Source organism: Varanus komodoensis, unplaced genomic scaffold (assembly GCF_004798865.1).
Source record: "Varanus komodoensis strain SLA01 unplaced genomic scaffold, ASM479886v1 scaffold8, whole genome shotgun sequence".
Taxonomy (NCBI): domain Eukaryota; kingdom Metazoa; phylum Chordata; class Lepidosauria; order Squamata; family Varanidae; genus Varanus; species Varanus komodoensis.
Window position 1 is genome coordinate 5,743,671 of NW_025336481.1, and position 11,403 is coordinate 5,755,073.

General features: G+C 48.8%; 1 protein-coding gene across 1 annotated transcript; it reads right to left on the reverse strand.

Annotated features, from left to right (window-relative positions):
• Positions 1–2,559: 2,559 nt before the first annotated feature.
• BIRC7 (baculoviral IAP repeat containing 7) lies at positions 2,560–11,403 on the reverse strand. Its single transcript, XM_044455356.1, has 7 exons — positions 10,596–11,403; positions 9,132–9,231; positions 7,349–7,430; positions 7,219–7,264; positions 5,070–5,141; positions 3,579–3,787; positions 2,560–2,992 (listed from the first exon to the last, which is right to left on the reverse strand). The coding sequence occupies exons 1-6, from the start codon at positions 11,218–11,220 to the stop codon at positions 3,588–3,590; spliced, it is 1,125 nt and encodes a 374-aa protein (XP_044311291.1). The 5' UTR covers positions 11,221–11,403; the 3' UTR covers positions 2,560–2,992; positions 3,579–3,587.

The following is an 11,403-nucleotide window of genomic DNA, read 5'->3' on the forward strand; positions in this document are numbered from 1 at the left end:
TGCTGTGGGTTTTACTAGCCAAGGGGCATCTGTGGGTTCTTAGCTCCAGGACCCCAGCCTGTGTCTTTAGAACAGCCTAAATGAAGGTGATAACACTATTAAGAAATTGCTTTCATATGTGCAGGTTAAGGGCATGTGCGTGAGGCGATGAAGGAAAGATCAACGATGCTGTACATGAGGATAGCACAGCATTCCTCACTTTGCATTAAGTGGTTCTGAAACCCTTAAAGAAAGCCATTACAAAAATTTCCAACCCTAGAAATGGCAGCTTTCCAACGTGTCCTGCTCTTCACAGCCGCGCTCAGCTGTGACTTGCTTTATCCCTTGCATATTTGGTCTTCCGCTGTCTTTGACTTTCCCATTATTTATTTATACATGTATTCATGGGCTGCCTATAACTGCTGAGGCCTTCCTAGCTGGCCTACGATACATTTATTTATTTACTTAGAATTTTTGTATGCTGTCCCATCGCTTAGAGCCTCGGGACAGCTTACATAAAATAAACAAACATAACACATAGAATACAAATTAAAAACCCCGATTCATCCTGGCTGCAAATTAAAACCTATAGATAATATTAAAAGTTGTTAAAATATTGTTTAAATAAAAAGGTCTTAGCCTGGCGCCGAAAAACAAATAACGACGGCGCCAGGCGGACCTCTCTGGGGAGCGCATTCCATAGGTGGGGCGCCACCACGGAGAAGGCCCTCCTCCGGGTTCTTTGCTTCCTGATGTCTCTCCTGGAGGACTCCCGGAGGAGGGCCTCTGCTGCCAATCTCAAGGGGCGGGAGGGCAAATATGGAAGCAGGAGTTCCTTTAGGTATCCAGGTCCCAAGCCGTTAAGGGCTTTGTAGGTGATAACCAGCACCTTGAATTGAGCCCGGACTTCGATGGGGAGCCAGTGAAGCTGGTAGAGGACTGGGGTTATGTGAGAATAACGCCCAGTCCTCATCAGCAACCTGGCAATAGATAAAACATATTAACAAAGTAAAACACATTAAGACCAATTAAAACATCTATAAAAGCAATCTAAAGGGGCCTCAGCATTCAGGGCTAGGTGTTAAAAAATCCTTAAAAAGAATGTCTTTGCTTGGCGCCCAGAGGAGAATAAAGATGGCGCCAGGCGAATTTCCCAAGGGAGTTCCAAAGATGGGGAGCAGCAGCAGCAAAGGCCTTTCACCTGGTTGCCCCCCCTCATCTCCCCGAGGGAGGGTTCTTGTAGAAGGGCCTCCTGAGCTGATCTGAGGGGGTGGGTAGGCATATATGGGTGCAGACGGTCCCTTAGATAGCCAGACCCCCAAGCCGTTTAGGGCTTTGTGTGTCAATACAAGCGCCTTGAATTGGGCCTGAGCCACAACTGGCAGCCAGTGAGGTTTTCTTCAGAACTGGTGTTCTATGGGCCGCTCTAGAGTCACTAAGTAAGCGGCCCAATTCCGCACCAGTTGCAATTGCCGGACCGTCTTCAAGGGCAGCCCCATGTAGAGCACATTGCAATAATCTATTTTGGATGCATTTCAGGGCTGGGCAATGGCCTTCTAACCTATCCAAGGTTCCGCCTACCAATAGTACCTCCATCTGACCAGGATTAAGCGTCGGTTTATTGACTCTCATCCAGTCTGTTATCAAGCCCAGGACCCAGCTCAAGACAGCAACAGCCTCATCTGAGTCCTCCCTTCTTGCACAAGAGCCCTGGATGTGTTATTTTAGCTTCCAAGGAAAGTTCTAGGACTCTGGATCAAGAGGCTGCCCTCCAGTACCATGTTCCAAATATTTTCAGAGTTTCTCACACCAGGGGAAGACACTGGGAGAGCAGCTTCTCCAGGGCTTTTCCAAATTAGGAAGCATGGCCCGTGTGGAAGGGTGCAGAGCAATGCAGGAATTGGACACAGAAAGCGGCACACAGACACACAGCAAAGCACCCGTAGCCACCTCACACCAACCAGGTAAGTTCAAACACCACAAAAGTCACACACTGTACAACACCAAGAAAAAGATGGACCTCTCTTTCATAGAAGAAAAGCTTTGGGGACTTGGAGGGTAGATTTTGGGCCAGCCATAGCTCCATTTCTGCCCCAGAGATGGCCACCGCTTTGCCCCCCTCGTGCCTGCATGGGGAAGGATGCAAAATGGAGACCCATCTGCCAGTGCTGATGGTGCTGCCCTTTGCAGGGGCGACATGAACCCACCGCCAACACCCCAGGTACCCCTCCAGCAAAACTCTCTGCTGTAACCCATTGCCAATACTGAACCCATGAGAAATCGTTGAGAATTTCTCCTCCCACTGGGAATTCTCCCCCTCAATTTCTCTCTCTGCAAACAGTGTAGGGAATTCTGGGAAGCCTTCTGTGCACGTCTCTGTTCTGCACAACAGGTGTGTCAATTCCACACTTGTTACCATGGGATCAGCTCAGTATTGTGCATTTTAATTCCTCAGTAGGGAAAGCATCGAGTGAAACAGATAAAAGATTAAATTGACCACTTGAGTAGATTGACTGAAGAAGCAAAGTAGGCTTTTAAGTTAACCAGAAGGATAAAATACATACTTTATTCTGAAAAAGAAAATATAAGTAATCATACATCAAAAATAGGTCTGGTTTTTCAATAATACAAAAACACCAAGCTATTAAATAAGCTAGGGAAAAATATCTACTCCAAAACCTTATAGAGGTAAGGTACTGCACAAGCTTTTTGAACTGTATCTTCAATTTGAATAAGCCTCTGGAAGCCTGTACCCATCAGTGCGCAGAGCAGAAAGAACTCCAGAGTCATGGTGACCTTGCTCTTTCACCCTACAGAGATGGAGGCGCTTCTCCCCTCTTCCCCCCAAATGCTCCAAAGAACATGCATGGAGAAGTCCTGTAAGGGGATGCTGCACCGGGGAGAAAGGTGTGGCCCAGGCTTCCAAAAGGCATTCAGAAGCTTCTTCAGCGGAGCGCCTCTTCTCAGGCAGAATCGGGATCGCCAAGATGACAACAAACTGCTTCTGCCAATTCTGAAAGAGCAAGATGGATACCAGGAACACGTTTTCCTTGGACAGTCTCTCTCCCGTGATGGCCAGTGCCACCTTGCCTCCAAGATAACACAAAATGCTGATCCCCAGTCAATCGAAAACACTTGATTTGTCTGCTTGTCTGTTATTTTGAATTAAAAACAAGGCTGAAAATGGAATTTTCCCTAGTGAGACAGTCCTGGTCAGCGGGGCCCTCCCTATGGGGAATACCGACCCAGGAGTGCCCCTTGTTCAAGCTCAGAGTTAGCCCTCTAATCACTGAGCTAAACAAGAGGCGGATCCTATTCCCCACCCACACCTCTCTGCACGCAATTTCATCGCAGTTCTGCCCTGCTCTTTTTCCTTTGGCAAGGAACCTGAGCCCCTCACATGGCGGCCATCCTCACACCACCACCTGTGAAACGGCTCCGGCTGGGAGTTACGCCTGGCCCAGAGCGAGCGTTCTGGTGGGACTGGCGGGAGGACTCAGCACTCCCCATCCCCGTCTGGAACCGAGCCAGTACACCTCCCTGGCCACGGGGAAACTCTCCCCCGCCTTCTGATGGGTTTCTTACGCGACCCTCTTTACCTTCCAGGTTCAGGACAGAAACGCCTTCATAGTGTCGCGAATGACGCCCCTGCAGATGGGGCACCGCCTGAGATTCGGCGCACACTCTGCGCACACCACCAAGTGCCCGCAGGGGACGAGCACGATGGCCACGTCTTTGTCCATGCAGACTTTGCACATGCGCTCCTCCTGCAGCCGGCGCAGCTTCTCCTCCAGGCTCAAGGAAGCGTCTAGGAAGAGAAAGAAGCCAGGAGTCACCCATAACGTGCGGGGCCAACTCCCTCCCTTTTCTTGCAGTGAAAACCGCCCCAAGGAACGTCCCCTCTTAAAGTCTTGGCACTTAGAGCTGACTAACCTTGCAAAATGGTGAAAACTTCCTAGGTGAACTGATACATCCTAAGTATTTGCACTACTTTTACTGTTCTATAGTTTTGCAGTTGTTCTGCTGTATAGGGTTTATTCTGTGTTCAAAGTTTTGGTGTTTTTAAATGTGTCTCTCAAGCCAGTCAGGGATCTGAATCCAAGGCTTTTCTACATAAGGCTGGTTAGGTGCTGTTTCTCCTTTTGGCTCCATCACAGCGCTGAGATCTGAGCTTCATGTAAAGTTCATCCTTCCCTGCTTTCTGCTGCATAATCTCTCGTGGGCCCATGTCATAATGGAATAGCTCAAGTGCGCAAGGGGAAATAGGACTTTTAGATATAATGCCTCACTTTCCCAGGAATTTTGTTTTAAGGGGGGAATGTTTCTGAAAAAAACAGAAATGAACGAGAAGGATCCTGATGTGATCTAAAGAGTCTGTAAAGAAATGTAAAGAATCAGGAGTGAGTCCGCAATAAATGCCTCGTGTAGAAAAGTTCTTGGTCAGAAGAAACAGTGTAGATGTTTAAATCTGGGGCAGGAAACCTCCATTCCATGGGCAGCATGTACCTCCTGAGGGCTACACCATCCGGCTTGTGGGCTCCTGATTTCTCAGAAGGTGAGATGGGGGAGCTAAGAAAGGAAGGGTTAGATTGCTCCTATGCTAACAGTGGTAGAGGCTCAACAACCCTATGGAAAGAAATACGCAAGTCACGCTGCATCGCATTTACAGCCATCGTTGCCGCTACCAATTCTAGGAAACCTCCTAAATGCATCAGTGGGGCAGCTTCGTGAGGAGGAGAACGCCGAGACCACCCTTTTGGGGAAGGTTTGGCAGGGATGTGGGAATTGACAGAGTGGACGCCGTCAGCTGCTTCCCCGCTTCCCACCTGGGCCTGATCCGCAAAGTCGTCCAGAAGGCATCGGCGTCAAGGCAGCTATTTACCGATGAGCAACACTGCAGGCCTTGCCCAGCCACAGGGGTTCTTGCATCCCTGGGCAAATCTGCCCTGAGGGGGATTGCCTGATGGAGCTCGCTTGAGCATTCAGGTCTGGCTGTTCAAGCGGCACATGATGGGCTGGATTTAGTCATGACTCACTCATTCCCCAGCCTGGCCCCCTCCTCCTCCGTGGAGCTTTCCCTCCAACTTTACCTGGCCGGTTTGGATGTTCAGTTTCTGCCTCTCTTCTTGTTCTCCAAAGTCCTTGTTCTTCTTGAGCAGGCTCTGAACACACACACCAGAGAGAAGGACCATGTATTAAGCAGCCCTGTCTAGGCATTCCCTAAAGCAACAGAAGTCATCCTATAAAGCCCCAAACTCATCCACCATGGCTTTATTAATCATTCACACATTCCTGGAAGTGAACATCCACCGAGAGCAACATGACCTATTTCTCTGAAAATGCACACAGGAAAATTTCAGTGATCTAATGTGCTGATCGAGGAGAGCAGCATCCAGTTTCGTTCCCTACATGGAACCCTAAAGACAAAGATTTGGAGTTGTTCAGACATGCATGCACATCACAGCCATAGAGTGGCTACCTGCGAGTAAATGACACAAACACCAGAGAGTCTTTTGATACTGCTTCTGATCACTGCTTTTTAATTTAAAAAAGAAATCCCAAGAATTAATTGTTGTGAACATGCAAGTATGAATAAGAGAGGGAAGGAGGGAGGAAAGTGTACATGAGTGATATTTTCTGTACTGGAACATTTTTCCATTGCTGTATTTTCTGTTAGAAATTTCTAAAAGTTCATTGTTCCATAAAACTTTATGGATACACTTCTGGTCATACACAAATCGCTCAAAGTTGCAATTAACTTTCACATCACTCCTCTTAGGAAACATGTGCATATATACCCTCACTGACACCGCAATTTAGGCATGCTAAACGTTTTCAGAGCCTTCTTTTTTCCCTTAAAATCTAAGCTATGTGAGCAAGGACATACTCTTGAGTAATATTTTCATTGTGACTAAATGTTTCCATACAGACATTTGCCAAGGAAAGCTTTGACTTATTTGAATAGAACATGTAAACAACATTAAGTGTGCTTTAATGAATTTCCCCTCCTAATCAAGTATTTCAGTTCAGCTGGGGGTGTAGGGGACTGATGCAGGGCACATGAAATCAATGTGGTATACTTTACGTTTGTCTATTGCGTATAAGCTAAATGAATTTGCCAGGTCAAATCCTACTCTATTCAGGGCATGGGAAACTGGAAACGTTTTTTCCACAACTCCTAGATCAATGATGAACAGGCCTTACTTATTCCATAGCCACATTCAGGGTTGCATCCAATGTTTGTCCTATTTAAAGTACACCCACTAAAATGAACAATTTGTTAGATTAACAGTGGACACAGCCAAAAGGTATGTGACAAAGAATCCAGGGTCATAATAAAACCCCCAGTCCACATTCATATTAGCCGAGTTTGCAAATCACATGTCTCTCCCCTTTCTTTGAGTGGGATTGCTACCTATGCAAGGTATCCAGTGGTACCCTAGCGCTACAGTAAACTGTAGACATGGTGCTACAGTAAACCAAGGTTTGTGCAGTATAAAAACTGCAGCAGGATCTGAAGGCACAAGCAGCTGCTGCCATAGTGAAGCTGGGTCTGGTCAGTGCCTGGGAACTGCATGTTGCCACTCTGAGCTCCAGGATTTAAGAAGAGTGGAGCAGAGACATAATAAAAACTGGAAAGCATGAAAGAGTAGTATAAACTGGAACAAGCTGCATTTTATTTATTATTTATTAGATTATATCCCACCTTTTCCTTTTTAAAGAACCCAAAGTGGCTCGGATCATTCTTCCCCTCCTGCTCTCAATCTTATCCACAAAACAACAACCCTGTGAGGGAGGTTGGGCTGAGAGTCTGTGACTGGCCCAAAGTCACCCAGTCGGCTCTGTGGCTGAGCGGGGACTCGAACCCGGATCGCCTGAGTCCCAGTCCCACGTGCTTAAACACTACGCCACACTGGCTCTCATTGTACAAAGCCGTTAGTGTTGGGACACTGCTGGATCTTACCCAGGCTTTTAGAATCGCACTACCTTTTTCTCCTTTAGCTTGGTGCTGTTATTCTGCTACCAGATGTTCATGTGCAACCCCTAGGCCCCAGTTTTTCACTTGCACCTGCTCTTAATGGTCCAGGTTGTAGGCTCTGTGGGCAGAGATCCCTCTCCCTCCTACACACTGCTCAAGGCCTTGTTGACACCAAAGATGCCACTCCAAGAGGAGCTTCGCCAAAGCAAGGGACACCCATGTCCTTCGGAGTAAGAGCTCAGCGTCAGGGAAGTCCCTACCTTGGGAGCTCGCAAGACGTTGCACGGATGGGAAGAAGCTGGCGGCCTGAAATCAACATGAACTGCAAGTTATTGAGTAGAAACCTCATTTTATTTAAGTCTTTGATCTTGCGCATGTGCACACACTTGCCTGAGACACAGGGGGGCTGAGGTATGATTCCTGGATGCTGTCTATGAAGTCTCTTCCTCTGGACTGCAGGAGGAATTTGCACCTACAAAAGGCGGGGCAGAAACCAGACCAGTCACAGAACCTCCTGAGGGACAAGCAGCTTGGTTGAAAACATGAAACAGCAGGTATCAAGCTCGAAAGCTATCTGGGAACCCTCTGGAGCAGATCTGAGGGCCGCAGGGGAGGAGACAGGAAGGAGAAGTCCCCCTGTTCACACAAAACTGGCCCCATTGCACTGAAGTAGAGGTTGGATGAACAATGGCAGGAAGAACTATCCAGCAGTGAGGGGGATGGCTAAGCAGACCGCCACAAAAGTTTGAGAGTTATCTTTCACTGATTGCATTTATGCAGAGGCTTAATAATCACCTTTCAGGGATACCGTAGTCTATCATTCATTAGAGAGCCTGCATTTAGCAGGCAGTTGGATTAGATGATCTTCAAAGTCCTACCTAACCCTGCCTGGACTCCCAGAAGGTAAACAGACATCAGACAGAGCCGCAGAGCTGGCTCCTTGTTTAAGAGGTCCTTGTGACAGTGAACTAGCAATCTTGACCAGGTCTCTTGCTATAGCAGCCTTTGCTGAAGAATAAATTGGGAGTCTCAGAACGGTTCACCCCTCAAGGGTTTGAATGAGGAAGCCAACCCTGCATGCACATATCCCTTGGAGACCAGTCAGGGTTCAAGCAGGAACTAGTAGGAAATACGACAAGGATTCATTATGGTTTCCAGAAGTAAACATGCACATCTTTGCAGCTACAAGTAAAGCCCCAAATATTACAAGCATTTAGGGAAACTTGCTGTTACAGACCAGCAGCTAAGAAAGCAGGCCGGTAACAATGTGCTGCACGGCTCAGTCACCCTGCACATGACATGGGCGGGCGCACAATAGCGGGCACGCCGAGCATTCAGGGGAGTAAGGCAAACAACTGGAAAATCCCATCCTCGTGAAAGCGGCACGCCGACTCTTGTGTGCAGGTGTCCTGAATGTTCAAGCACTGCTTTCAGCAAAGCAGTTAGTTCCTGCTCCAGCTGACCTGGCCAGCTTAGGAATTTGCATTATACGATGGCGATTTCATGTTAGCTGTACGCTGACTTGGAAAGCTTTGCGCCCCTGAAGGCCCAAGCCATATGGGCGCCACTGGGAAGCACCTCCACTCCAGACAAGCTGAGTTATATTGCTGCCTGATGCAAAAATATCGCACAATAACTTATCGCTCTGCCTGGCCATAACAACAACAACAACAACAACAAGTTGAACCACTCGTCTTGCTGCCCTTTCATCACCCGACCCCCAATCGGATGCCTGATGGTAAGCCCTAATGAATAAATAAATAGTTAAAGCTATTAAGCCCCCCAGGGGTACAAAAAGGAGAGCCTTCTCAGTGGTGACCCCCTAACTATGGAATGATCACCTGATGATTGAGGCCTGCCTGGCACCTGCATTGTTATCCTTCCAGTGCCAGGTTACAGCAGACCTTCATCCTGAGGCATTTTAAGGTTATTTAATGGCTTGATAAGGCATTCGTGCCCAGTATTTTAAAAATATTGCGTTTGTTGATAAATGGTTCTTAATTTTTAAAAAGCGTTTAAATTCAGTAATCCCACACACACACTGTATTGCAATCCTATTTGAGGAATCAGTGTAAACTACCCAGAGTCCACCGGCTATATAAATGAAATAAACCAAAATAAACTAGCACCGTGTTTTCTGAGGACAGGCAATTTGAATGTAGGGATGCATTACCTTGGAAACCACCTGGCATGCTCCATCCAGGGATCATCCCCACGTTCCCAGTTCCGCAAAGCACCATCACAGTAGAAACACCGCACAAAATCGCCCTCGCCTGAAAACATCCATAATAAAAGGGTCCCGTATTAGTCAAAGCCCCCATCACCAAAAGTTCTTGCTACAGAGGACAGAGCGCGCTGGTTTTTCTGCTCATGCACCATCAGTCCATGATGCAGGGCCAGAGGGGTAATTCTACAGCCAGAGATCGAGAGAGCACAGAATGGCTACAGATTTTGCTAAGTATTTTCTACCTTTTTACTGTGGCCTAGAATCATGGAGAAAATAAGAACAGCCTAGAATAATAGGAAAGAGGGAAGATGCTGCAAACGTTTCCCTCCCTGCAGGGAGCAAAATCTTCCCTGGCCACCGCTCTGGTTTTTGAGATCTCAGCGGGTCTTAAACATGCAGACCGCACTGCTGCGCATGAGGAGAGAAAGCGCAGGGCAGGAGGGACCGCCCAGCGCCAAGCATCGCATGGCCCTTTCTGTATTCCCACAGATTCTGGGATTTTGAGTGGTGGGGCAAAAACAATGTTTTACTTGCCTATGGCTAAGGGGACGCCTCACTGTCTGTAGGGCAGCTGGTCGAAATGCGCCACTCACATAACGAGGCTACAAGGCTCCCAGGAGGAACCATCTGCCCCCAGGCAAGGGGGAAGTCATGATCAGGGTATAGGGGGTGAAGTGTTGCTGGCAGTGGCGGGAGAGGGGACTGCCATTTCTGGGGCTGCAACCACTGGTGCCAGGTCCAGCTGCCCGCGGACGTGCCCTCCAGACTTCCCCTCTGCAGTTGTGCACTTGTGTAAAGAAAAGTCTGACTATACAGACCAGCATGCCCAGCGGGAGTGGGATAATGCGAGGGCTGGTGGAGCTGGGGTCCTTCTGAGGCTGCAAGCTGCCCATCCCTGCCCTACAGCTTGCTGGCTTGTAAAGAAAGATTAGACGAAGTTCATAGAGAACTGATCAAAAGGACTGGTTGCTAAAATGGCTAAAACAGAGCCTCCATATTTAGGAGCACTGTACCTCTCAAGGTCAGACGTGGCATTAACAAGCAGGTTTGGTCTATGCTAGCTAGGGGAAGCACCACTCAGAAGGCGCTGTCTTGCTGCTGCCTCTGAGCCTTCTCAGCGGGAGGCGCCTGGAGGGCAGTGATAGATGAACCTATCCTAGGGGTAGGCGCCTGGTTAAACGGCCTTCAATGTGAGCTGTTTCCCTACTTCTCTCTTCTCCCTTTGCCTGCAGCTGCACACATACACACACCTACACATCGGTGTTCCTCTGACGCGCTGTAAAACATTTACTTTTTCCTTCTTTCTCTATCCAGACACAAGGCACCTGGAGGGCACCGAGTAAGAGAAGTCTGCTGTGGACAAACCTTCTAACCGGCCCACTGCAAGCAAATCCTCATGTCCTTACACACCTGTGTAGAAGAAGCCCGCTCCGGCCAACACCTCTGGACACACGCGTGCATAGGACGGCCAGTTCTGGAAAGTCCTCAACCGGCTGCCCTCCGCCTCCAGATCTGGGTATTCGGGTTGGCTGTCCACAGTGGCCTCTTCCATGCTTAAACTCTGCAATGTGCCCAGGAACTGTCCATCCACGCAATCCTGGATCTCCTCCATGGAAGGCATCAGCAGAGGTCTGGCTTCCTTGGCCTGGATGAAGGGACACGTTGGGAAGAACTTCCGGTGCTCTGCTACAGGGTCATCCTGAGCATGCCAGTCGTACAAGACCCCCTCACAGCAGAAGCATTTCACTCGGTCGTCGGGACCCGTGAAGAAAAACCCAGCAGCGGCCAGATCCCTTGGAGAAACCGGGGCACTCTCTGGCCAGCGCTGGAAGGTCTGTAGCCGCCTCTCCTCAGACCTCATGACGGAGGGTGCCTGATGCAACGCTTTGCTTCTGCTTTTCCCAGGGAAGGAGTTGCCACCTCTGCTGTGGGTTTGCTCAGGAGATAAGCTGCTCTCCATCCTGGAGAAGAGGGCCCTCAGCGCATCTACAGCGTGCTGGACAATGAGCCGCTCGCTCCCGTCGGCAGCCTGCATCTCTTTCGCCCGCTTTGGCTCTGTGGCGGTGCGCTCTGGAAAGGTCTACACTGAAAAAAAGCAGTGGGAGGGGAGAGAGCGCCAAAGGGCCTCTGGAGCAGCAGACACAGGCGGTGTTCTGGCTTTTCTGATGTTGTTGTAGTTGTCAGACAATGGCTGCCCTTCTGCTCAATTCTTCTTGTG

Bases quoted from the DNA above. Each gene is read 5' to 3' on its own strand.
- BIRC7 (XM_044455356.1), bottom strand. From the start codon at position 11,220: ATGCAGGCTGCCGACGGGAGCGAGCGGCTCATTGTCCAGCACGCTGTA. The intron at 9,232-10,595 runs GTGTGTAAGGAC...GGATGTTTTCAG, and splicing joins AGCGGGCTTCTTCTACACAG to GCGAGGGCGATTTTGTGCGG. The intron at 5,142-7,218 runs GTAGGGACTTCC...GTGTGTGTTCAG, and splicing joins ACGTCTTGCGAGCTCCCAAG to AGCCTGCTCAAGAAGAACAA.